The sequence below is a fragment of the Gekko japonicus genome, unplaced genomic scaffold (genome assembly GCF_001447785.1).
Source record: "Gekko japonicus isolate JY-2015 unplaced genomic scaffold, Gekko_japonicus_V1.1 scaffold165, whole genome shotgun sequence".
Taxonomy (NCBI): Eukaryota; Metazoa; Chordata; class Lepidosauria; order Squamata; family Gekkonidae; genus Gekko; species Gekko japonicus.
The window spans coordinates 120,310-147,977 of NW_015163097.1; the positions used below are offsets into that span (position 1 = coordinate 120,310).

Below are 27,668 nucleotides of genomic sequence, written 5' to 3' on the forward strand. Positions count from 1 at the left end.
GCCAGTTTAGCATCCTTGGGGCCCGGCATGGTTAGAAGATTCTGGGCCCCAGACCGTAGCGCTCTTGGGGGGACATACGGGGAAAGGTGGTCCCTCAAGTAGGCTGGACCCAGGCCATATACAAATATCTTCAGCATTTTTTATTAAAACGTGCAGCATGCTTTTCCTTCATATTATCTATTTTCAGGGGCTTTCAGTCTTAACCACTGAAACTTTTTTAAAAAATAGCATTTTATTGAGTTTTATATATTTTTACATCCTGTATTACTCGTTAGTTGTATACAGTATCTTTCAACAGCATCTAATAAACAAGAAGAGAAATGTTCTCCATACGTACAATACTTGTTAATAAAACACAAAGTTTCTATATTTCTGAGGTAGTGCATATAATCGGGGTTGACAGGCAGTAAGATATTCAAAAAACACAAACCATTTTTCCATAAAATTATTAACACCTTTCGGATTGTCAAAAGCTATTAATTGCATAGCGATTTTATCTGAAACTATCAAGTCCCACAGTTTAGATCTCCATTGTGATAGATTTGGTACCTTAAATAATTTCCAATTTAAGGCGATTAAATTTTTTGCAGCCATTAGCATAGTAGAAATTAACTCTTCGTTCTGTTTAGACAGTTTCAGACCTGGCCAAAAATGTAACAAAAGAGATGCAGGTGTATTTGGAATCTCATAATTAGTTATTTTCTGTATTTCAGCAATGACCTTAGTCCAAAACTTTTTAATTCGGGGACAATCCCACCAGCAGTGTACTAATGTGCCTTTATTACCACAACCTTTCCAACACAGGGGAGTAGTTTTGTATTTACAATGGAACAACTTGTCAGGTGTAAGGTACCACCTTGCGTATAATTTGTAGTGTTGTAGTTTCACATTCATATCTCTAGTTTTAAACATACTGGAAGACCAAATTGTCCGCCATTGCGCCTCTGTGAAGGTAACTCCGCAATCCTTCTGCCAGGAGTCCATGATCGATGAAGAGCCCTTCCAGAGACTATCGTGTAGTTGGGCATAAATTGTTGCCAATAGACCTTTAGGATCATATCCTCTTTTCTTCAAAAATCTTTCAAAAGGTAGCAAATCTCTTTCTAAATTAGAGTTACTGGCATTGTCTTTTAAGGTATAGTGGACTTGGAAATATTGTATCCAGGGGATTCTTCCACCACTTTTATCTTCCAGCTGTTGTTGAGTGAGGATTTTACCATTGACATAAAAATCACAAATTCTATAAAGTCCCTTATCCCTAACCAGGCTCAAAAAACCTTTGTCCAGCCCAGGTGAAAACCATGGTTGGCCAAATAATGCAGCTATAGGGGAAATACCTGGGGCTAATAACCGTCTAGGGTCAATCTCAAATATGGGTTTGATATTTTCAACACTTGACTGGTCTTAGTCTGGTCCCAGATATATTCATACAGGTAACTAGGTTCAATCTCTAATGTTTCTAAAGGCATCCATGATTTATCATACTTAGGAGAAGCGTAAAATAATATAGTCTTCAATTGTGAGGCCAAAAAATATTTTTCTAAGTCAGGAAGGCCCAACCCCCCTTGTTTAGACGGTTTGACAAGGGTGGCATAATTAATCCTAGCCTTTTTACCAGACCATAGACAGTTGAGGAGCAATTTTTCCATCACTGAAACTTTGACCTGCCTCCTGTTCCCCAGTGCTTTAAAAGAACAGAAGCCACAGCCTAAGATGGTAACACCTTCCCAGATACACGTGACAAGCATAGGATTCACTTTGGTCAGAGCTCTTTGGAGTCTCAAGCAGACACGTTTTTTAAAAAAACTTCAGCCCCTTGATTTGGTAGGGGGAAGGGGAGTTCTTTTCTAGATCAGGCTTCATCAAGACTTCACTTCAAGCTATGCTTTTATTCAGGAACATTCTTAAGGGGTTGGAAAACAGGGAGGGGGAAACCTAGAGAGATTTTAGTGTCCTGAGCTAGATTATTAATGGTATCACCAAGTGTTGTGTGCATGCAAATCATGTTTATGACAGACTGCCCTTCATCCCACAGAGGTGTAGGAGCTTGCAGTGTGCTTTTATTTCTACTTCCTTTTCTCCTAAAGTGACCTGATGCAGTGCGCTAAATTTATGCCTTAGCCAGTGGGAATTCTTAAGCCAAGTGTTCCTCCAAAAAAAATATTGCTTATATAATCAGTTCTGCAGAAGCCTCTCCCCGATCATGCTGCAGCTGACTGCACTCTTAACAGTGCTGCTGGGTTTGCACAACAACCTTTAAGGTACTTTTGGATCTATGGCCAAAGCATGGCGGGGGGGGGGAGCTGCCTGTTTGAGATTGAAAAATGCAAGAATCAGGGTGGGTCTCTTGACAGGTGTGCTGTATCAACATACACTGTTTGGAAAATGGGCTTTTCAGCCAAGGGTATCGCGATTAAACTGCTTAAACTAAATATTGCCTGGGTGGCTGTCAGTAGTTGGCTCCCTTTCCCCCCACAAGAACAAAGAGAAATTAATGGAATTTTCTCCAACAAAGTTCCATATGACTGGTCAAGGGGGGGGGGGGAATTGCCCTTGTAATGCAAACCCCTAGTTTGTGTAACTATTAAGGGCTAGATGATGCCCATGGTTTGTGTCCCAAGAGGAGGGTACAGAGACATGCACAATTCCAGCCTCCCAGGGGTCTTTGTGCATGAGCTACACTCAGCCAAAGCCTGTGTACAAAAGGCCTGCTATTTGATTGCCGTAGCATGTACTGCAGCCAGAGAGGATCTTACACACCTTTTAGCCTGGCAAGCACAGCCCAAGCAAAGAACACAGCTCTTTCACGAGAGGGTCATCAGGCCAATGTGGGGGTGGTGGGGAATGACACTGTGGGGTGGTGTTTGGTTTGTACAGTGCTGACTCAGCTCTCAACTTCGTGCCTATGTGCGCCTGTCACCACTCTGAGTTCCACTTGTCGATGCGATGCTAGACCACAACAGAGAGAATATTGGGGCCTGGCTAACCATGAGACTACATCATAACACAAGTGTGTAAGATCACTGCACAGGGAGTTGCTGAGGAGGTTTCAGGTATTCTGTCCTTTCCAAAAGGCAGATGTCAGCCAATGACAGCTCAGGGAGGATCAGAAAGAAGAAAATAGTAGATATAACCTGTTGCTGGCTGTAAAATATCCCTACTTTTTGCTTCCCAATTTCCCTTCTCCCAGTCAGAAATGGACCATGACGATCAAGTCAAAGCCACCACAATTATCAAAACCACAATTTATTTAAAAAATAATGAATGCACACAGTAGTGAGATACAGTAGAAAAAAACAGGTGGAAGAGGCTTTTCCCTTTTTTACAATGCAAATCCCATCTAAGTATTGGCATTGCAAACACTGTGATTTACATTTTCCATAGACAAACACCACCACTACAAAACAGGTTAAGAGAACATAGGGATCCGTGTGCACTCCCATTTTGTTTTGTCCAATACAATCGGTGTCCAAAGTTACAGTCTTGTGCTATTATTTACAAATGTGATCTTTGGGGGACGGATTAATACTATTATGAAGTCACACACAAAGCTTTCTGCATCTGTAAAAACTATGGAGGAAATAATGAGGTATGGGCCTGAATTTTTAAAAACCCTATTTCTATTTATGTGCAAGGTGCATACTGTCGTTTTAAACTGATTAGCTTGAAAAGTACAGCTACATTATCACCCCTTCAATATGAAGGACTTTTATTTGCTTAGGTTTATTTCACAGCTGTGCAGAGCTAGTTGTAGAAGAGCAAGTATTACTAAAAACCTCTGCAATAGTGAGCAAGATAACAGGAAAGTAGAGAAACTTTTACAAGGCAAAAATCAATAGACTAGCCAACAATATCTACAGGTTAAGGCATTTTACAAGAGGCAGTTTGTCTGTTAAACTAAATTCTTTGTGTAATCTTGGGACAACTATGGTATTTTCTTTAAGGCATAGCCTGTCTGTCCTGCCTGTGAATTGTGGTTTCACAAGTGTTCATGAAAACCATTGTCTTGCAAGATGGATTTCTACAGCCACGAATACAACTACTGAGAGGCCTAGTCCCTCAGCATCATTCCCAACCTATGTTGCCTCTGGCCTTCTTTCCCCTCCCCAAATGGAACATGTGTAGCCTGTCCATATACGGGGAAAGCCACACCCATCAAAGTTTTGCCTCTCATGCAGCCGGCAACCCTTTTCCACTCCCGCATCTTTGTGAGAAGTATTTGGATTAGAAGGACTGCAGTTCTTCACTGGCATTTCTTCTTGCTTCTTCCAGATCCCTGAAGAGTTTTCCATGGCATTTTAGACACCAGATCCTCCACTCAAAAACCTTTACCATTCCCTGTAATACAGTGCCATCACATGTCTTCCCCTTCTTTCCCCTCACTTTAGTCCCAATGAAAGAGAGATACTCCTGTCCCACAATCCTAAAACTATGGATTGTGTTCCTATCAAGATTTGCCCAGCCTTGATTTTAGGCCTCAGGTTTGGGAGTCCAGCATCTCTCACAGTCTGCGCTACATCTGATATAACAGGCACAATTTTTTTTTTGTGGCTCTGTACTCAACATCTCTCCCCCTCACACAATCATACCTTACAACAAAGCCACCACACACATCATGTTACTTCCTAACAAGCCTCTCTCGTTCAGGCAAGTGACAGTCAAAAAAAGTCATATATATGGACAATCCAGTCCCTTCCTATATGAGAAGACAGTGTCACTAAATCCGAATTCTCTCTTAAGTCCATGACGGAGCTAGATTTTCTTTTGAAGCTGTAACAAGTCAGGTTTGTTTTTTAAGCAGTCAGCAAATCCTTTTAGGAGATCAGTTAATGCTCCGCTGCTGACAGGAGATAACTCTGTAGCTTATTTCCTTCACCAATATGGAGAAGAGTTTCCCACCCTGCCCCAGCTTTGCCATTCAGGGAAAAGGCCATTAGATATCCGGGGGCTGCCGAGCTGCTCACAGCCTGTTTCATGCACCTTTCTTGAGGACCTGAGCATCACACAGTCTTTCTTGGGCGACGCTGGTGCTTGGACACCATCAGACTTCCATTCTGCACGGACAATCTTGTAGTTCTGCCCATCATTATTGTCCCAGAAGTCACGCTCTCCACTTTGGTAATAGATGCAAAATTCAATCTTCTCTTCCGTTGGAACGGCTGGAGGCAAGTCAAGAGCAAAAGAAAAGGTATCGTTGTCAGAGTCTCCATACACATTGTTCATGTAGATGCAATCGATGTCGGAATAAGTCTTCCATGAGTTGTAGGTGATCCGGACCTGCACCTTTTTCTCAAAATTCACATTTTTCACTTTCACAGTCCCCGACACAGCTCTTTCTTGGAGGGTGCAGTTCTCTAGACAGACAAAATTCTTCTGCAAGCGGTTCCGGAAGTCTAAGTAATCAGCTGATGGCTGAGTGAAACCCAGAATCAAGTTCTTCTCCTCGTGCAGTTTTAAGCCAGCTGTTATGTCTTCAAGATGTAACATATCAAACTGAAGATCCCATGCTGGGTTCTCCTGGAATTCAGAGAAGACATGGATTGCAGTCAGAGAGAGGCCTTTAGAATCTGCGAAGACCACTCTCTTTTTGGTTCGGCCAGCGGAGCGTTTCCAGTCATTGCTCTGAGACTCGGTCTCACGTTTCACGTGGAGGCATGGTCTAAGAGGCTTAAATCGGTCCACAAAGTTTCTTCTCCGATATTCATCAAGGGGATTGAGAAAACTTTTCACAGGTGGAGAACGAGCTAGACAGATTCTCATGGCCACATCTACAGGCATGATGGAACTGGACAGAGGCCTTGGGTCCAAAACTTGGATCATTCTGAAATGTAAACACAGGCACTTTTGGCTTCCTTTTGTATCAGATACATACAGGCAGAGGTTCTGCAGACACTTCCTGCCCACCCTCACCCCCTTCATAATTCATGATTTGCTGGCTGCAGGGCTTTAAATAATTTAGTCATAACTAGCAAGATTAACCAGAATTGTAGATGACAGCAAACAAAAGAACTGAAGCGATAGTAATATGCTATTCAGGGTACTCGTGTAGATTCCATGTTGGTTTCAGAATCAACTAAGGGTTTAATTTTGTATTTTTATTCATCTATGAAAGATTTTATGTTAAGGATCAAAGATACCAAATTTTTAACATTTAGCAGGCAGTCACAGTTTAAGAATATACAAGATGGCTATATGAAATAACAGCAGTCACAACCAGCACTTGTAACACTTTGAAACCTTCCAGGGCGTTTCATATATGCTCATCCTACATAAAACCCAGCATTCATAAGCTCTATTCAAGTACTTAGCTCTATATCCCTTTTGTGGTATTTCTTACAAGCCACATAGAGGATCCCCCATATAATAATGTTTTATGAAGTTCCCTGAAAGATAATTTAAAATACTGCTCGCCCATGTCTGGAACAATTTGAGCAAAGGACATTAAATAAGTCCCCTGAAGCTCAGCAATTCTAGATGTTTCGAGAGACACCAGACAACCTCTATGAAAAACTCTGGTTACATTACATACCAGAGGCCCGCAGTAACTATTCCCCAAGCTCACTTTATTGTTGCCAATTATGGTTTCCTAGCTTAGTCTTTAAAATAAACGCAGAGTTTATGACAGGAACCACTTGAGTCCTACAATGGCTGGTTTGTTTTGAAGGAAACTGTCTTATTGCTGCAGTTTCCCCTCACCCAAAGAAACAAAACCCAGTTCAACCTGTGTTGGCCACTTTATAACAGGCCCAGTGCATCTGGAGCTCCCTAAATTGAATCTGGGAAACAAGTTCCCAACTATAGCCACTTAGATTATTTTTCAGGAAAGGAGATAATAAACATCTTCCAGGTTTTAGCTACTTGGTCCTGTCACATACAAACAGGAATTTGGGAGGTTCTGACACTGGTTATGAGGAATCACCAAGAGAATGGGGGAGAAAGAAGAGAAACAGGCAAACAGTCCTTCCCCCCCACTTCATCAGTACTCTGCAAGATTAACAGCTACATTTACCACTCCTGAAACAATTCACTTTCAAAACAACCCAGAAGGTAAGTTTTGCTACTTGACCTTATAGTTATTATATATCATTATACCACAACAGATTAACCCAAACCTAGGGAACTGCTAAGGACAGTTTTAGAGCAAAAAAAACCAATCGCCATACCAGACTGAAGAGGGCTCAGCTTCCTACCCAAAAAAGTGCCTAGTCAGAGCAGAGTCTCGCATGCAATCGCCAGCAGCCTTGAGTATCCATTTAAAAAGTGCAATTCTGCTGCGCTGCAGCAACAACTACACCAGCCCAAAGCAGAGAGCGCCCCGATCCCACTTCGAATCGAGCCCCACTGAGTTCAACCCGGATCTGCTCCAAAGCAGGTGCCTGTAGGTCTACAGCACCGGTCAAAGACACCGCTTTATTACCAGGCACTGGAGCTGGCCCTCCAAAAACCGTCTTCTCTTCCAGTAACACCAATCCTATTTCACCCGTGAGGCTTACCTGGTATTGCTCCGTTACATGGAGCAAATGAACCCGAGACGAATAAAGCAGATTTACGAGCCAGGGCGCTACCGTGACTACTTAGCGGGCCACTACAGAGGGCGCCTTTCGCCTCCCAGTCCCTCCGCCGCAGCCTTTCCCCTCGCACGCCAGCCCGCTGCTGCCGCTTATCAACCGCTCCGCGGCCTTTTTCACGTGAAAGCGGAGCAGCAGCCAATCCCGTCGCGGGCGAGGCGCCTGCTAAGCAATCAGCGCTGGGCTGGCCCGGCCGTGATCGCTCCGTTGGCAGGAGGTGGTCTGCCTGCGGGATGGGGCGAAGCATGCCGCTCTGTTGACACAGGCTCGTCTCGGCTCAAGGTCAGCCCCTGCTGGGCCCGCGAGGAGTTAATAGGGTCTCGTCAAAAAAATGCTGTCAAGGTGTCCCCAGCCATCATCGCCTTCCAGGTCCGGGCTGGCTTGAAACTTGGCATTCTTCATCGCGTGAATTAAGGGCGGCTCGGTCTCCGGCTCGCTTGCTCCAGAGGAGTCCTACTGAGTCAGCAACACTGCTCCAGGCAGGAACTAAATAAAGAAGTTTGGCTGCAGTGACTGTGCACATTTTTTGCTTTCTCCCTCCTTCCCGCTGCAAGGGATGTTCCAGATGTTTCCCTTGGATTCCTGAATCCCCAAAGCTTTAAATTTTGTCAGTCAGTTAAACTTTCTACTGTTCTGTGGCCAATATAACAACTAAAAGACAGGCAGAAGTTCAACAAGTAAAGTCCTGAGACAGGCAGAAGTTCAACAAGTAAAGTCCTCCCACACTGCAGTTGTTTCCTTTCCCTGTGTGTTGTGCAACTGTTGGAAGGCAGATAAAAAATTAACCGCAATGATTGTACCTCTCCAAACTGTAGATACAAGATTGATTTTAGCTGGCCTCCTCTATGTAGCCTGGCAAACTGCAAACCCTGCAGCATTTGATGTTTGCTAGCAGCCTTAACTGCTGGAGTCTCATTACTATGTGACTGCAGACCTTCGCTTTTGGAAGGGAGCCTTAGGCTGCATTGTTTCAAACTGCATCCTGCTGGCGCCTATGCAGGTTTAATTCAGAAGTGGGTTGTGCTGCATTTAATGAGTTTTCTTACTCCCAAACAAATGCACACAGGATTGAGCCCTTGGTACCACCAAGCACTTGACTACAGCCAAACACCCTATTCTATTCAGGTGACAAACCCATATCCACAAAGTTATGACAGTTCACAAACTATGAATATAGCAGACTAATTTGTTAGATAACTAGTCAGCTTCCCCTCCTCTTTTCTGCTCTGTTGGGCAATAACTCTGCCAGGTTTCAGGCAGAGGTGGGTGAGTCTGTAGTTTTTAACTGAAGTTGCCTTTTAACATCTGGTCAAGAGTGCCAGCTGTGGTGGCTCAAGTGGTTAAGATGCTGAACTGCAGGCTGTGTAAGGTCGGTAGTTCGGCAGTTTGAGACCTGAGTGTGCCGCATGACGGAGTGAGCTCCCATCTCTAGTTCCAGCTCCTGCCAACCCAACAGTTTGAAAGCAAGAAAGTGCAAGTAGATAAATAGGTACCACTTCAGTGGGAAGGTAACAGCGTTCCGTGCACCTTGGTGTTTAGTCATGCCGGCCACATGACCACAGAAATGTCTTTGGACAGCGCTGGCTCTTCGGCTTTGAAACGGAGATGAGCACCGCAACCCTAGAGTCGGATTCGACTGGCTTTCAAGCAAGGGAACCTTTACCTTTACCTTTTACAAGACAGACATTGAACAGATGAGTTAATGGGGCAAAGCTTATTGGCTCTTGAATTTCTGTCTTGCATGCAACTGTTAAAGGCGTGGGTCATCTGCCAAGAAAAGAAAAGGTGGCATTCCCTATGGCTGTAGGAATGAATGATTAGGGAGTTGTTTTGTCCACCCACCCCTGTATGCCTTCTCTTCTAACATGGTACACTTGTACTCCACTTACCTAAGCATGATTGATGTGAGTGTGATGAGGTTGGTTTAAAGGTAAGCACACTGGCATACATGAAAGTGTGTCACACTGATAAGCAGTGTTCCCTCTAAGCTGAGTTAGTGTGAGCTAGCTCATAGTTTTTTAGCCTCCGGCTCACACATTTTTGTCTCCGCTCAGGAAAGATGGCACCAGAGCAAACTAATTTATACAGTAGCCAAATCGCTCATTCACAACTTTAATGCCAGTAGCTCACAAAGTAGAATTTTTGCTCACAAGACTCTACAGCTTAGAGGGAGCATAGAATTAAGCTCATTTTCAGACAATTAATATGGGCACAGAAGAAAGCCAGTGCTTGTTTTAAGCTGCATTCCTGAACACCCTTCTATGGACTGTAAGTATAGTCAATGGAAACAGATGGGACTTAGGTTAGGATTGGGGCTCCAGTTCTCAGGCCTCCTAAAGCCATAGCAGCCTGGCAAGATGCCCACCATATGGTAGGTAGCTTGGCAACAGGCCTGGGGGAAACTGTCCTGTCACTTTAAAATATGCTTCATGTGTGAAAATGGGCAGCGGAAGCTTTTCTAGTCATGGAGCCCATAAAGTCTCTATTAAAGGGACAGGACTTCCACCCTACCACCACCACCGCCAACGAAGAGAAGCTGGTAGGCTTAAATGGTAGGAATTGTTAAATGTGAGCCTGGAATTGTCCAACACTGAGCAAAGAGAGAAGGTCAGGAACTTAACTTAGCCAAACTGCTGTCTAAATTGCCTGTCCTTTTAATAGAGGCTTAATGGGCTATTATTTACCAGATGATGTTATTTACCTCTGTGAGGTGAAAAGCGTCCACTGCCCATTATCACACATTAGGCCTCTATTAAAAGGACAGGACACTTTTCTCCAGGCCTGCTGACAATCCTCTTCCCCTCTCCCCAGAAGGTTCTTGGTTCCCCCAATTCAGTCTGTTACCTTCCTGTCCTCCTCTGCTTTCTAGTGGAACTTCTTTTACCACTGGAGTGGTTCAGAAGAAGAAGGTAGGTGGGCAGAGATGCTTGTTTGTCAACATCTGGAAGGCTTTCACATGATATGCCTTCCTAAAGACCTATCAGGCATTCAGCTGGAGGAGAGAAGGGCAGGTGAGTTCTTTTCCAGAATCCTACTCACCACCACTCTACACACCCAACTTCCTGTCCTAGAGGATAAACAATTCTATATGGACTTGTGAAAATGTGCAGCTTTTGAAGACCCATTAGTGTGATTGCATCTTCAAGAATCGGGTCATTTCCTGCGGGAGCGCACAGGAGTGGAGCTCCGGCAGTAAGGAGCCCAGGGGGCGGGCACATGCAACAAGCCCCGCCCCCTGCTCCCAGCAGCCCTCAGTCAGGCCACGAGGAGCAAGAAGCAGCCAGGTAAGTTGCAGAGCTCCCCACCACCTCCTTCAGGCACCAGCTCTCCCTCTTCTGTGAGGGCAGATCTGGGCGTCCCCCCCCCCCTAATAGCTAGCAATCCAAAACAGTCCAGTGGAGCCTGAGCGGTGGGTGTTGCCTTCTGACACACTTCTGGTGATGCCAGGGGGTGTGGTATATGCAAATAAGTTATGCTAATGAGTTACGAAATGACCCCTGTTCAAGATTATTAGCAATATGTTTCATGGCATTGAATACAAAGATGCATCTGTAGCTATGTGACTGTGAGTTTTTATCTTGCATTAGAATATCTGACTTGGAAATAAGTCCTATACTGTATCTTACTTCCAAATAATCATGATTAGGATCAAGCTTGTGGGTGTGTCAGAGAGAAAAAATCTGGGTCAGTTTACATTTTCCTTGAGCGACAAGCATGTGTAAACTAGACTACTCAGCGAGTTCTTTTTTCTTTGGAGTCTTGATGCAATACAGGCAACAGTACAGAAAAGGGGAGACAGCCAGCAAGAGGAAAAATAGCTGCTCTTTCCCAAACCAACTAAGCAAACAGCTGTCAAGTCCATTCATTCATTTCACACAAATAGAAAATGTAAGCTCAGGGGCAATGGTTAGTGTTTGCCCTGCTTTTATATTTAAACTCTGAGTCTGTAAATACTGTTCATTGTGATCGGATTTCATCTCTCATCCGGCATGAAATAGTGTCAAAGAACGTGCTGTTTTTCTTTCTGAAGATTTTAGTACATCTAGCTATGAATCTGTCTTGCCTCTTGGTTGGCATTGGTTACCAGAGGTTCCCCCCTTTTGATACCCTCATTCTGAGCTGACCTAAGAAGCACAGAACTAGTTTTAAGGGACCATTCACAAGGCTGGGTCAATCATGCAATAAATAAACATTTCCCTGTATTCAGATGTCATAAACAAACTGGAGTTTATGGCAATATTTTTGGTATTGTCCACTGTCTCCTTGTTCCTATTGTGCATGGAACTAAGACTAAAGATGTTCTGGTTTATATAACCTCAGTTTGTTATGAGTTTGTTTCCTGCCCATAAGACTAGATCCTTTAGAATCCTGATTTGTGGATAAAAAACAAACTCCAGTTTGTTGAAGAGGCTAAATTCAGATGTCACACGAAATTGAAGTTGGATTGTAGACTTCCTGAAACAGGAAGTCTTCAGTCTCAGTTCTGCGCATGGTTGGAAGGAGCAGGGGTAGAAACCCAAGAATAAACCAGGCAAGGTTGTGATGTTGGAATACATCCTTTGTTTCTTATTGGAATACATCCTTTGCTTCTTAACTCACAGTCTGTATGTCTGCTTTCCAAACTGCTCTTCTTTTAGAGGGAGATTGTATTTTTCACATACACCATACTGAGAGCTAGGGTGGTGAAATGGTTAGAGATCCAGGTTGGAAACCCCACTCTGCCATAGAGACTTGCTGGGTGACTTTGGGCCAGTCACACAGCCTCAGCCTAACCTACCTCATAGGGGTTTGGGGGGGCATAATCTGGAAGAAGAGATTGGGTTTATACCCCACCCTTCACTACCCAAAGGAGTCTCAGAGCGGCTTACAATTCCTTTCCTTTCCCCTCCCCACAACAGACACCCGGTGATGTAGGTGGGGCTGAGAGACCTCTCCTGAGAACTGCCCTTGAGAGAACAGCTCTGAAAGAACTTGTGACTGACCCAAGGTCACACCAGCAGCTGCATGTGGAGGAGTGGGGAATCAAACCCGATTCTCCCAGATCAGAGTCTGTGCTCCTAGCCACTACACCAAAATGACTGAGGAGGGAAGAGCGATGTACATTGCTTTGGGTTCCCATTAGGGAGAAAGATAAGATGTGAATGAAATAAATTATTAGACTTACATCCTGCCCTCCCCACATTGTAAGCTCATGGCGGGTACCAACATATAGGTCTGCAATTAATGCATATTTGCAATGAAAACATATTGGAATAATCCATTAGAAGACGTAATGAAGTAGAAAGAGAAGTCCAGTGGCACCTTAAAAACTAATGAGATTTACTCCAGCATAAGTTTTCATGAGGTGGAGCTCACTTCATCACATGTGTGCAGCTGCACTTCTGTTTTATTTTGTGCAGCAGCCTACCTCTGGAAATACTGAGGTGCCCTTCCTGTTTCTCTGCGTATTAAGATGTTCCAGAATCCAGAGACAGCTGTACCCCCATTTTGTTTCCTTTTCAGTGAGACACTTAAAGAGTCTGTGCAATGCTTGCTTTTATTTTCAAATAAATACATTGTGTGTGAATTAAGGTGAAGAGGAGATAACTTCAGTCTCCCAGCCAAAAACATCAGCTGATGACTCTGGGCTGTTAAGGGCCAAAGGAGTTGTCAAGACGACAGCCATAAAACCATGCTAGACCTGGAGAAATGTGTTTGTTCCTACAAGATAACACACTGATTGCTCTGTGCGGGATATTCTGTAGCCCTCCTGAGTATGACTCCTGATATTGGGAACTGATGCAAAAGAGGACAGGACTTCTGTATCTTTAACAGTTGAAAACAAATGGCGGTGGGCTAGGAAAAGCTGCACCTGATAAAAGAGCTGCTTCTACACAGTTGTTAAAGGTACAGCAGTTATGCTCTTCTTTGCACCCACTCATGGTAGTGCTTAGTCAAGAGGTACAGATCTCCTTCAGCCTTGTTTTTCGGGTGGTTGGTTTTTTAATTGTCTGAAACGTGCCTGCTCATCTGTGGTATGACTGCAGCACGATTAAATTAAACTGACAAATTGAAAACTAATGAGTCACTGGCTGTGGGCTGCATGTATCCAAAGGTTATTTGAAGACTCAGACACAAAGTTGTTGCTCTCTTAACCAAAATGTGCATATCACTAAGATGACCTCTTCTCCCTTGGCAGAAGATTGGACAATAGCAAATACGCAAGGTTGGTTTTAGTTGCTGCTTTTCAAAAATGTGATCTGGGGAGAGCCAGAAACCTACTGACTAGTTAGCCTAACAACTGTTAAAAGAAAATGTTATTAAAAGAATCAGCATGGCTTCTGTAATGAGAAGTCCTGCCTCTCCAGTCTCTTAGAGCTTTGAAAGTGTTAACAAACCTGAGGATAGAGGTGATCCAGTAGATCTTACATCACTGGAATCTCAAGAAAGCATTTTACAAAGCCCCTCACCAAAGGCTCCTAAGAAAATTTGACAGTCCTGGGATAAGAGGATGGTTATTCTCAAGGATGAATTGCTGGTTAAACCCAGAAGGAAGAGGTTACAAATAAATGGACTAGTTTCACAATGAAGGGAAATAAGCAGTGAGGTCCCACCAGAGATCTGCACTGGAAAGGAGCTGTTTAATGTTGTTCATAATTGATCTGGAATCTGGGGCAGTGGCCAGGTTTTCAGATGACACCAAATTATTTTTAATGATGAAACTGAAAGCAGATTGTGAAGAGTTACAAAAGGATCTATTCAAACTGGGTGAGTGCACAACATGGCAAATGAGATTCAAAGTTAATTATGCATGGCAGGGAACCACCTCTCCTTAAATTTACACATACACTTGGCTTTTTAGTTGAGAGAAAAGATGACTGGGGGTAGGGGGACATGACAGAGATTTCTAAAAACTATGCATGGCATGGTAAAATATATATAAAAAGAACTTTGTCTCCTGTTCCCATAATACTAGAAGTTAATGGGGTAATAGGGCCCTGGTCACACCGGCCGGAAAATGCGGGGGGGAAGCATGGCTGTTTGCCCCGGAGCAAAATAACACATGGCTGCCCGATCAGACGTCCCGTCGAGGTCCTGTGGTTAGGGGGGAGGTGCCAATCACACGACTAACCTGTAGTGCGGCAAAGAAGCGGCGTGGCACGATCACACCAGCAATCGCTAGGCGCCGCTTCCGTGGCAATCGGGAATATTTTTTTCACCACAAGGTGCGCATGCGCATGATCGTTTGTGCGCATCCTGTGCAGACTGGGAAAAAAATAACCGGTTTGCAACAGAACTAGGACGAGATGTGATCAGATGCCCGTCCTTGCCCTGCGTTGTTTGGAAACTAGTACCTCGTAGATACTAGTTTTTTAAGCCGCATCTTCAGTGGGAAGCCACGAGTTAGCCACGGGAGCACTACACTTCCCAGATGTTGCGGTGTGATCGTGCCTGGAAAATCCCCCTATCATCCATCTCTTTAGCGTGGCAAATGCTCCGTGTGACCGGGGCCCTAGATTTAGGAAAGCAAAAAAAAAACAAAACCCTTCACATAGCATGAAATTCATAGCTGTAGAATGTAGTGAAGGTTACTAGCCTAGAAGACTTGAAAAAGGGATTGGGCAAATTCATACAGGATAGGTCCATCACTGACAAATAGCTAAGACCGCTAGATGGAACCTCCGTGTTCACCAGCAGTCGTGTCCTGACAGCAATTGCTCTGGTTGGCCACTGTGGGACACAGGATGCTGGACTAGATGGAGCCCCCTGCAAACTGCAAATAAACCTTCAAACTGTGCCCTTACTGTCCTGTTTGTTTTTCTTCTCTCAGCTCCGTATGCAACCCAAGACAGATAATATATAAGAGTCCTGAATGCTGCTTGTCACCCACCCATTTGCAGCCGTTTTCGGCTGACTCCGTCAATGCTGTCTTTGAGCAGAGCATTGACCCGCATCATTAATCCAAGCAAACAGCCGCAGGCTTTCTGCTTCAGGGCAGCCTGATTGCAAATGGCAGCTGCTTGTGAGTGATGAATGCTTCAAAATATGGGGGGTCAGTGGCCTTACATGTAATAGAAATGTGGGAGCAGGAGAAGGGAGGAAACATAAGACTACCCTCTGATTCACATCATAGACTGCCTAATCCCTATATAACTGGGGGAGGGGCTCTGCTAATGAGTCGTGTTTGCTTTTTCCCTAATGCTTACCCTGAAAATAATTGTGCTGGTGAAAACTCTGTGGATTTTGGTTCTTTTGTTGACCAGAGTAGCCATGTTGGTCTGCCTCAGAAGAATTCGACTTGAGTTCAGTAGCATCTTAGAGACCTACAAGATGTTCAGGCAATGAGCTTTCAAGTGTCAGACCTCCTTCGTCAGATTGACAAAGGGAGATCCGACTCTTGAAGGCTTCTACCTGAAAATCTTGTTGGTCTCTAAGGTGCTACTGAACTCGAATCTGGGTCTAAACAGAGACACAGTACTGGTTCTATAACAGTGACCTGGGACACTGGGACACTTAACGACTCAGGGCCAAAGCTGGTGTTGTATGTGAAGAGTGTTGGACGTGGACCAGACAGGCTTTGGGTCAAACCCTCAGCCATGAAGTTGTGTACTCTGTAACCTAGAGGGATGCAGTTGTCATGAAGATACAGCTGAGAAGCACCTTGAATGCTATCCTGAGCTTCTTAAATAAAGAGAGCGGACACTCTTGTTTCATTTTTTTAAAGTCCAGCGAGGGTGTTCCAGTGGGCAATGGCAATTCCTAGTGGGAGAAGTACTTGCCGTTTAAGTGATGGCCACGCACCAAAGGAAGCCTCTGACAACATTTGGTGACAGTGGTGTGAGGTGTGGAGTGACATACATTCAACTCACGCAAGTTTGTGATACCAGAATTATTGGTGGACTTTATTTGGCTATACTGGAGGCCCATCTTATAGAATAACAATAAACAAATACAGAAGTATTTAGGAAACAACATCTGGCCTTTTCCTGTATATGTACATTTATGTAAAAAAATTTTTTTGAATATATGTCAAACTTGTAATTGGAAATGTGACCACTGAGGAAGGCCCTTTGAGGGGCCGAAACGCGTTTGGTTCAGTTGCACAGCACTAACCCATCTATGTATGAATGTTGAGAAGTTTTTTATGTCTGAATGGTATATTTTTAATGAGTCTAAGTTTTAAAATGTGTACACCTGAATACATTTTGCATTTTTATAATATTTAGAGTCAGCTTAACCCTTGTGGATCCATAGCAACTTTTTGGGTTGAGTTTTCTCCCCCCCCCCTTTTTTTTCCTTCCCCCTTCCCTTCCTTTTTGTTAGCGTGAGGTGTGAGAGCCAATTGGTGGGGCCACAAGAAGGAGCTCTTGTAAGAGGTCAGGAGACCCAAAAGAGCACCTGTGGCTTACCATGGCACTTGAAAAGGTCAAGGGAGAAGGGTTATTTATTCTTTTAAAAACACATTTATTAGACACCTTTCTACCTTACAGAACTCTAGGTGGTTTACAATGTAAATAAAATGATTATAAAAACAAACATAAAAGGCCACAATTTAAAAGTGCAGTTTTTGTTGTTCAGTCGCACAGTCGTTTAAAAACACATTTATTAGACACCTTTCTACCTTACAGAACTCTAGGTGGTTTACAATGTAAATAAAATGATTATAAAAACAAACATAAAAGGCCACAATTTAAAAGTGCAGTTTTTGTTGTTCAGTCGCACAGTCGAGTCCGACTCTTTGCAACCCCATGGACTAGATCCCGCCAGGCCCTCCTGTCTTCCGCTGTCCTCTGAAGTTTGCTCAGTTTCATGTTCGTTGCATCAGTGACACTGTCCAACCATCTCATCCTTTGCCGTCCCCGTCTTCTTTGACCTTCAATCTTTCCCAGCATCAGGGTCTTCTCCAGTGAGTGCTCCCTTCTCATTTGGTGGCCAAAGTATTTGAGCTTCATTTTCATTATCTGGCCTTCCAGGGAACAGTCAGGGTTGATTTCTTTTAGGATTGACTGATTTGATCTCCTTGCAGTCCAAGGGACTCTCAAGAGTCTTCTCCAGCACCATAGTTCAAAAGAATCTATTCTTCGGCGCTCGGCCTTCCTTATAGTCCAACTCTCGCAGCCATACATGACTACTGGGAATACCATTGCTTGGACCATGCGTATTTTTGTTGGCAGGGTGATGTCTCTACTTTTTATCATGCTGTTTAGGTTCGCCATCGCTTTCCTCCCAAGTAGCAGGCGTCTTTTAATTTCATGGCTGCAGTCACAGTCTGCGGTGATTTGGGATCCCAGGAACGTGAAGTCTGTCACTACTTCCACGACTTCCCCTTCTATTTGCCAAGGAGTGATGGGACCGGATGCCATGATCTTAGTTTTTTTGATGTTGAGCTTCAAGCCCACTTTTGCGCTCTCCTCTTTTACCCTGAGCAAGAGGCTCTTTAGGTCCTCTTCACTTTCTGCCATTAGAGTGGTATCGTCTACATATCTGAGGTTGTTGATCTTTTTCCCAGCAATCTTAATTCCCGCTTGTGATTCATCCAGGCCAGCATTTCGCATGATGTACTCTGCATATATATTAAATAAGCAAGGTGACAATATACATCCTTGTCGTACTCCTTTTCCTATGCTAAACCAATCAGTTGTTCCATATCCGGTTCTAACTGTTGCTTCTTGACCCTTATACAGGTTTCTCAAGAGACATGTGAGGTGGTCTGGTACTCCCATCTCTTTAAGGACCTGCCATAGTTTGTTGTGATCCACACAGTCAAAGGCTTTAGCATAGTCAATGAAGGAGAAGTACATGTTTTTCTGGTACTCTCTTGCTTTCTCCATAATCCAGCGAATGTTGGCAATTTGATCTCTAGTTCCTCTACCTCTTCGAAACCCAGCTTGTACTTCTGGCAGTTCTCTATCCACGTACTGTTGAAGCCTAGCTTGTAGGATCTTGAGCATGACCTTGCTAGCGTGTGATATGAGTGCAATTGTGCGATAGTTTGAACATTCTTTGGCATTGCCCTTCTTTGGGATTGGAATGTATACTGACCTTTTCCAATCCTGTCGCCACTGTTGCGTTTTCCAAATTTGCTGGCAAATTGAGTGCAGCACTTTAACAGCATCATCTTTTAAGACTTTGAATAGCTCAGCTGGAATACCATCACCTCCACTAGCTTTGTTGTTAGTAATGTTTTCTAAGGCCCATTTAACTTCACATTCCAGGATGTCTGGCTCGAGGTCAGTGATCATACCATCGTGGTTGTCAAGGACATCGAGGTCTTTCTTGTATAGTTCTTCTGTGTATTCTTGCCATCTTTTCCTAATCTCTTCTGCTTCTGTTAGGTCCCTACCGTTTTTGTACTTTATCATGGCCAGGTTTGCATGGAACGCTCCCTTGATTTCTCCAATTTTCTTGAAGAGATCTCTAGTCCTTCCCATTCTATTGTTTTCCTCTATTACTTTGCACTGTTCAAGGCCTCCTTATCTCTCCTTGCTGTTCTCTGGAAATCTGCATTAAGTTGGGTAAATCTTTCCTTTTCGCCTTTGCCTTTTGCTTTCCTTCTTTCCTCTGCTATTTGTAAAGCCTCATCAGAAAGCCACTTTGCTTTCTTACATTTCTTTTTCTTTGGGATGGTGGTAATTGCTGCCTCCTGTACAATGTCACGAACCTCCGTCCATAGTTCTTCAGGCACTCTATCTATCAAATCTAGTGCAGTTAGGTCTGCCAATAAAGAAAAATTAAATTAAAGTGCAGTCCTAAATAAAACTGCCCTCAACTGCCTCCTGAAACTCACCACCTAGTGGTCCATGATGCTAATGAGCTAGAACTTCAGGCTGCCAGACAATTTTCAGATCTCCTGGCTCTACTACATGCAATGCCATATGATGATGATGATTCCAATAGATCCAAAGTGAGGAGGGCCAGGCACATCTCCCTGGGGAGGCTGTTCCACTATTGTGAGGCTACCAAACTTGAAAGCTTATGGCTTGAAAATCCTGTTGGTCTCTAAGGTGCCAACTGGCCTCAAATCTAGCTCTTCTGCTGCAGACTAGCAAGGCTGCCCTCTGAAACTGTTTTGACACAGGACAGTGGTTCCTATTTTACATACAAATCCACCAGTCATTCAGTTCAGGCAACAAAGGACGGGACCTACAGTGCCTCCCTGTCTGAGGCCATGGGAAGGGGCGGAGCTACGACCTAAGGGGGAATGGCTTGGGACACCACCACCCCACACAAACCTGAAACAGAAAAGGGGTTGGGTCCTAGGGAGGTCCCTTCTACTTTCTGAATCATTGGGCAGGTTTAGAATGAGAAGCCCATAGGGGGCTCTGCCTATCACACAGGCAACTCCTGCCATTTTCTGTCAAGAAACTGCATTTTCCCAACAGGCACTGGAAGGAAAAGAAACCCTTATCAGGCCTCACTTGTTGATCTGATAAGTTCCACCCAGACCCCTCCCAGTTATAGCCTGGACATGTTCCCATAATTCTAGTTCCGGTTGCTTGGCATGGAGGGCCAACTGTCTATTCAAGGAGCAAGGGCAAGCCCCTGATGTACTGGCAGTGCTGTTGGGCCGTAACTTAGTCCCAGTAGGTCAAGCAAAGTACAAGCCTCATCTTCCCTCTCCTTTTGCTTGCCAGGACACTACAGATAACATGGGGAGAGGTTTGGCACGGGGCCTAAAAATGCTGCCTTCCCATGCTCCAGGGTCTTTCCACTGTGTCTTGCTACAATGGCCACAGTTGGCAAACTGCGAGGCTGCTTTTATGAAATATACTGGGTTCAGACGCGTAGAAGTGATCAGCTCATAGTTTACTAGTGATTAAGCAAGAGAAAGAAGACTGGAATCCCTGGCCGAAGCCAGATATTTATGCCTGAAAAGCATTACACCCAAAAACACCCCACTCCCAACGATCGGCTATTTACACTCTATTGTTTCCCAATTGGTTAGGATCCCTGTCTCCCTACTGGTCCATTCTAGGATCCTGGCAATCTATTGTTATGCATCCCAAGCTCAGTCCTTTTGCAAGGACAGTTCAGGCTCAATACATAACATTTTACAAATAGGTTTTTCTCCACCTTGGCTTCCAAACTGGAGGACTGTTCCTCCCCCCTTGAGCTTCCACATAAACTTGTGCTGTAATTGTCCTGTTTCCAGGTTTTGTGTGTTGTTAAAAGAGACTCTCTGCTAGGGTTGCCAGATTCCCCCCCACCTGGCCACTGGCAGGGCGTGTGGGGGGTAAGGGTTGCCAGATCGAGTTGAGAAATTCCTGGAGATTTGGGGATGGAGCCTGGGATGGACAGCAACCTCAGTGGGGTACAGTGCCACAGAGGCCCTTTCTGCATGCATTTTTACCCCACTGTTTCTCCGTACCCAGTCCTTTACTCCAGATTCAGTGCTTGTAATTCTGCACCTCTGGTTTTCCCCCTGGAATTGCAAAAATATCCAGATTATGTATTCTATATTACTCTGAGAAAAACTGACCAAAGGGCGGCATACTCCTGGTGTACATGCCCCAGCCTTCCACGTGGTGTTTTCCTCTGCCCCCCCCCCCATCAGTAAAAGGACACTTAGGGACAATTACCATCCTGGACTCATAGTGTGCGTACATCACTAATACTAAAAAGCAACGCATGGTCCTGAAGTACCTCAAAACATGTGCGATGGTAGATTTTGCATTATACAGGATGTTGTGTATTCACTCTATCTAAACCTATGTTAAGCTTGAGACCTCAGCCGGATTCTAATCTGAAACAATACCATTGGCTGAAGCAATGTCTCTAACCAATAAAATGTAAGAGTCTGTGCTGGAGGGAAGACAAATGATTGGATATTATCTTTACAATGTGATTGGGTGTTAAGTATGAGAGGGCGTGGCTACCCCAGCCCGGGAGAGTTTAAAAGGAGCTGTGCTCCACTGTTGTTTTGTGGTGTGTCGTCAGATGTTGTGTGATCTTGGAAGTTCTCGTTCTTTAATAAAGCTGAATTACTTATTACTTACTTCGTTGTTGAGTTGCATACTTAAGACAAGAAACAAAGCAAACTTTTGCTAAAAGAACAATCCCTGAAGTGCAAGCCGCTCAATGTCTGGTAGCCGGGATCACAGTTCCTGGGAGGGGGAATGGCATTAGGAGATTTTGGGTAACATACAGGGGAGCTGTGGACTGCCATGCACATTGCAGCTGCAGTTCAGTGGGGGAATACTCACCACGCCCCAGAGGGGAGCCATTCCTAGACTTGAAAAACAAGCGCTTCCATTCACTCCCATATGTTATGAACATTCACTGTGTCATCTGCCAAGGCTTGATTTACACACTATTCATAGGTGTTGGGGGAAAGTCACCATGATAGACTCAAGTAGGAAGTGAAAACCAATCAACCAAAGATGGGGTAATACAATGGGGTTGCTTGTACTCCACTTAAGGGTGCAGAGTGGCAGAAAGTCGCTCTCAAAATACCCTCGGTGAATGGCTGCTGCAGAACACTTGCTTCAAAGCCAGTTCCAGCCCGGAAACAGGTACACTCATCCAGGGAAAGGTGGACTAAGACGGTCTCTTATGGGCGGGGATGATAAATTCGAAGGATTTATTCTGCGTTAGAATTACTCCGATGTGGAACCAGGAGGTTGGGGAGGAAAGTCCATGGCAAAACAGCATTCAGAAAACCTGTGGAAATAGCAGAGGGAAACCAAACTGAGAGCTGAGCAGTGCAGAATTTAAAAATAACCCTGTGGAAATGCAGAGCAAACCTCAGAGGCAATGAAGAATTAAAAATATACAATCATTTTCTCTAATCGTTTGATCTCCACTACACGAGTCCTAAAGACCCTGCATAAAGGTACGCTCAATCCACCAGGTTCACTTTATGGTAAATATAGTAAATAGCCAGAACAATGATGGTATTACTAGAAGTTGTATTTATGTTGGTTATACAACTCTCATCTTTCAGCAGTTGACACTCCTTGGTTTTTGCATGTTGCGTTATGAATGTATTGTACTGTATAAAAGGACAAAAATAAGATTAAAAAAAAGAAAAGGGGGGGGGGATATGCAGTGTGACAGAACTGCTGTGAGTGCAGGGAATAACCCAGCACAGAAAGGGCCAGAGTCACCCTCCAAAGTATTTCTGCAGTCTAAAGATGAGCTGTATTTCCAGAGGATCCCCAGGTCTCACCTGGAGGCTGGCATCCCTATGTCTCTGCCAAAAAGGACCATTAGGAATGACTTCATTTGCAGAATTGGACTTCACTTGTGAGCTTCTGCAGAGATCCTTCACCCAAACAAGTCCTATCAACGAACACAAGAGTGAGAATGAAAGTTAGCTACTACAGGGAACAAGCAAAAGGTTTAAATTACAGGAAATATAGGGATTTTAAAAACATTATGTCTTTCCCCACCCCCCATCTTTCCTTATGGATCTGAATCTCCTTTTTCTTGAATAACTATTTTATACGCACAGTATATAATCATACTGTGTGCATTTGGGAACCTGTTTGCTGAAAGTGGGATGGAAATAAAATAATGTAAGTTGCTTTGAGAATCCCAGCTGTATTAGAAGACGGAGCAGGGAGTGAGCACAACTTCTGCCGCATGTGTATATAGCTTCTGTGCTCTGCACATAGCTTCTGGTTAGCAGAACAAAAAAAAAAAATTCTGCAGACAAGTATTGCATTATGAGCTGTGATCCCTCTTGGCTTTTTCTTGGCACATGAGGCTGACCTTACTATAAAGCAATCCAAAGAGTGGCTTCAGGTAGCAGATTCCTGATTCGTATCTCTATTTTTGTGAATACCTTTTTAAAAAAACAAAAAAAATCAACTATCCAGCACAGAAGAGGGTGATTTGGACTTTTTGCTTCAGATGGGAAAAATGCCAGAGGCTGTGGTTTTACTTTTATGTGGGATTTGAATTTTTTAATCTGGAGGTGAACATTCCCCTGAGCATGACTCAACTTCAATACTAAATGTAAGAAGATAATAACAACTAGATTCTGAAACTAGGACTTGCCATATGTCAACATTGCATAGTAAAAGCCAGAAATGCCCAAAATGTTAGCGACATCTCCCACCATTTGTGTTTTTGGCATCCAAGTGCCATGGAAATTTTGGAACACATGAATCTTTGCTGCTCATTTTGTAAGGATATTCATTCCCTGTATATTACTCCTATTTTATCTAAGTTTCCAGGCATATCTGATGAATTTTATATATCAACTCTCCCTTCAGCTTGCCTTAATTAAATCACTCTAAAGGTGGCCAAATTGTGTGTCTTGGCTCAGCAGATGAGGAAGCAAATGCTTTAATCTTCTTACTAACTGTCTTGTATTCCTAAAATTAATACTTAACTAAGTTAAGAAGTTTTTTGTATGTTTTGTTACATCCTTATGTTCATGTTGACTGATTCTGGATTGTAATAAATGAAAGGAATTAATGAATTAGACAGGAACATCTAGAAAAGCCTAAGTTTATTTATCTATGTTGGTGGCAGGTGGAACATGGACATGTAGAAACCTGGGTGTTCTGCAAAGGGAAATAGAAAGAAGATGCAAAAAAACTGATCTTCAAGTTCACTGAAGGTAGGAAAAAGTCAACTGAAGAAAAACATCGCCTCCTCTTTCAGCTGGCTTTAGACCATCTGCTCTGTTGTCTGATATGCAAGCAATCCTCAGCAGGGTGTTCTTCAACAAATAATGAATGTATTCATGTAGTGGCAGTACTTGGTTTTTGAACTCTGGCTCTTGCTGACTGAAGATAGCTGCACCCTGAAGGCTGATTTCCTGTAAACTACTAGTCTATTAGAGAAACAAGATTCCTCTGAATGGTAATGGTACATTTCCCCCAAAGCCATTCAACAAGGACATTTTAGCCTGGTGTATTACTAATCTGTTCCTTTCCACTGTTTTATAAATGTGTCCTTTTGTTTTTGTTTCCTAGCTTCAACAATCTTAGTTTAAGCTTAGCTGCTCTTTACATTCAAACTTGAAAAGTTCCTTTTTATCTCCTAGGGTTTGAAATTAGATTGTTTTAATATGCCTTTCCAGATGCTGTGGGGTTTTTTTGGTGTCAGGATTACACAGCCATTTATCGGTTGTTGCACAGTATCCAGAAGTGTTTGCTTGAGGCAGCTTTCCTGACATTCCCAATGAGACATGTTCTTGCAAACCAAAACAGGATTTCAATTTATTATATAATTATTATTTGTTTAAATATTTATGTCCCACTTTTTCCCAAAGCGACTTACAAAGCCCAGGAAATGCATCATGTCAATAAACCAATAAACAAAGGAAACAGCAAACTGCATTCCAGATACGGGCCAGCCCCCTTTTTCCCCTTCAGTTTTTTAAAGCTATTTATATACATTGTACAGACTGGAGTGCCAGTCTTCCTTGATTGGAACAAGGAAGAAACTTTTCAGTTCATATCTCTGCTTTTCATCACACAAATGTCCCACTGGGGCAGAGGAAAAAGGATTTTCAGCCATCTGGCTCTCTCCTCAGCAAGATCTTTCTACCCTACTCTGTCTATATTCTTTCCCATGTGGCGGGCCCTATGAGAGGAAGGGTCAGCAGGTGCATCTCACCAGGGCCCTTGGGTCCAAAGGGTGCCCAAAAGGAGCCCGAGAGTTTCATGGAGTCCCATAAAAACTTTGCATATGAAGACTAGTATTTATATCTTACATTGTTGGCCTACATAGCATTGTTTTATCCTTTACATCAAGGGGTGTCAAACATATGGCCCGCAGGCCAGATACAGCCCCTACAAGGCCCCAATCCAGCCGAGGAGCACCTGACTTTGTGCTGCTTTCTGCTTCCTGTTCCTTACATCATAGCTCCTTCTGGCCAGTCTCTCCTAGTTCCTGTTTTAGAGGAGGGAGAGAAAGCCTTCCCTCGATTGGCTGAGGACTCCCACCCTCCTCTGAGGAGGGAGGGGGAGGAAAAGAGCCGGGGGGGATGGTGTCTCATGGGACTGCTAAGAAGACCAGCAATGTTTTATTCCAGGTATAAGCACACTTTTTCTTCAGAGAGAGGGAGGGAGGGAGGGGGGAGGGAGGGAGCAAGCACATCAGAAAAAGAGAGAGAGAGCCCTGTGTTTAAGACCAAAAAATGTTTTATTCCAGGTATGAGAGGGGGGAAGAGTTCTGTGTTTAAGATCAAAAATGTTTTATAAAGAGTCCTGTGTTTACAACCAAAAAATGTTTTATGCCAAGTATGGGAGGAGGGGGGAGAGAGAGACACCATCCCATGGCACTTGCAGAGATCCCCCTTTCCATTTCTAACAGGGGGGAGAAACCTAACAGCACAGCTTGCATCCTTTATTAGTGAAAGGGAGCAAGAGAACAGCAGCACCTTAATAACTAACAACATTTGTGGCAGGGCATGAGCTTTCATGAATCACTGCTCACTTCTTCAGATACAGCTGGAATGTGAGTCCATCTGTCCTTATATCTTGGAGAGTGAAGTGATTTCAGATGCCAAAAGACAAGAGCAGGCATTGGTAATGAGAGACGAAACGTAGGTCTCAATTCAGTCCAGGAGTTTGCATTGTCTTGAGCTTCATGATCAGTTGCAATTCAGCAGTCTCTCTTTCTAATCGCCCTTTGAAATTCCTTTGTAAGAGAACTGCTACTCTTAGGTCAGCAACTGAATGCCCTGGAAGGTTAAAATATTCCCCCACTGGTTTTTGAATGTTGTGGTTTCTAATACTGGTATAAAAAGTAAGAGTCCAGTAGCACCTTTAAAGACTAACAAAATTGTGGTAGGGTATGTGCTTTTGTGAGTCACTGCTCACTTCTTCAGACTTATTTCCATTTATTCTTTGCATCCTCCTGGACTGAATCCTCCTGTACCAAACTGAGACTTAGGTTTCCTGTCTCAATACCAATGCTGATATCTCCAGACCTCTCTATATCACACTAATGCTGATATATCCACCCCTCTGCATATCACATCTAATCCAATCACACCTGGTATTGCCATTCAGCATCTGAAATCATCTTTATAAAGTTTATATATCTGGTACCTCATGTTACATTTTATGGCACACATGGCCCAGCCCAACAAAGTGACATTTATGTCAGATCCGACCCTCATAACAAGTGAGTTCGACACTTCTGCTTTACATTGTTGTCACGTTGCATTCTCAAGATCTTCCACTAGGGGTAGCATGTCCCGTTATAAGATCATGTGAATCTCCACTCTCCAGCCAGGCAGACAGAATGTTTAGGTCAGTGGCCATTGTTGTAGTGGAAAAGGGTTGGTATATTAGTACATTCTAAATCCATCTTTAAAGAGCAACCTTGGACAGATAAGTTGAAGGTATGTTCTAATTCTTTTCCTTAATTACTTTAGTGACATTAGGCTACATTTTCACTGATTTATTCATTTAAAAACTTGATAAATTTGGGCTCAGGATTTTTTGAGGCAACATGTAATGCTCAGAGCTGATCAGGAATTAAATTTCCCCTTTCTAGATATAAAAGAAGAAATTATAAATCATTCATCGAAAATGTATTCTCACAAATTAGGAGCCCAGAAACAAAAAGAAAAGAAAGAATAAGAAGAACATGAAAAAAGAGGACAACAAAATCTCTTTCAAGGTGGATTAAGGGCACTTTTGAAAAAATTCTCATTCAACCCACCTATAGAATTAGAACAAGAAAGGCTTCCGGTCTGGCTCCCGCGAATGGCGGACGCATCCTCGGGTCGCTCCCGAGGGCGTCTCGCCCGCCCGCGGTGGAGGAGGGAATCCGCGCAAGCGGAGACCCGAACGAGCACCTCAGGAAGAGAGGAGCTCGGATCCGGGGCGCTTTAGGGCGCACTAGGGGGGAGTAGCTCTTTCGGCCGAGAGGTCGAAGAATGAAGCTCTCGCCATGCCCTGCCCCAACGGACCTTGCTGCATGAGCGACCCCGTTTCACGGGGTTTAGCGGAGCCACCAGACGTCACCGAGTGATAAAGCGATCATCCGGAAAAAAAGGAAAAAGAAAAGATCGGCTTAACTGTGAGTTGTCAAAATGCAGAGAAAAAGAACTAAAAACGTTTCCTCCCCCCAGCGAAAAAGGCGAGGAGGTTAACCCTCTATTTGTACAAGCGAAAAAGAAAAAGGGGGGGAATGGACTGAGCGGATAGT

The 27,668-nt window shown here is 43.7% G+C and overlaps 1 protein-coding gene across 2 annotated transcripts; it reads right to left on the reverse strand.

Moving 5' to 3' along the window:
* Positions 1 to 3,254: 3,254 nt before the first annotated feature.
* PPP1R3C (protein phosphatase 1 regulatory subunit 3C) lies at positions 3,255 to 7,646 on the reverse strand. 2 transcript variants are annotated; one of them, XM_015406627.1, is made up of 2 exons: positions 7,494 to 7,646; positions 3,255 to 5,821 (listed from the first exon to the last, which is right to left on the reverse strand). In XM_015406627.1, the coding sequence occupies exon 2, from the start codon at positions 5,818 to 5,820 to the stop codon at positions 4,873 to 4,875; it is 948 nt and encodes a 315-aa protein (XP_015262113.1). In that variant the 5' UTR covers position 5,821; positions 7,494 to 7,646; the 3' UTR covers positions 3,255 to 4,872. The 2 variants fall into 2 exon arrangements, with proteins under 2 accessions (XP_015262113.1, XP_015262114.1); XM_015406628.1 differs by lacking the exon at positions 7,494 to 7,646 and adding an exon at positions 7,164 to 7,185.
* Positions 7,647 to 27,668: the final 20,022 nt, after the last annotated feature.

Coding starts and splice junctions, on each gene's coding strand:
- PPP1R3C (XM_015406627.1), bottom strand. CDS start 5,820: ATGATCCAAGTTTTGGACCCAAGGCCTCTGTCCAGTTCCATCATGCCT.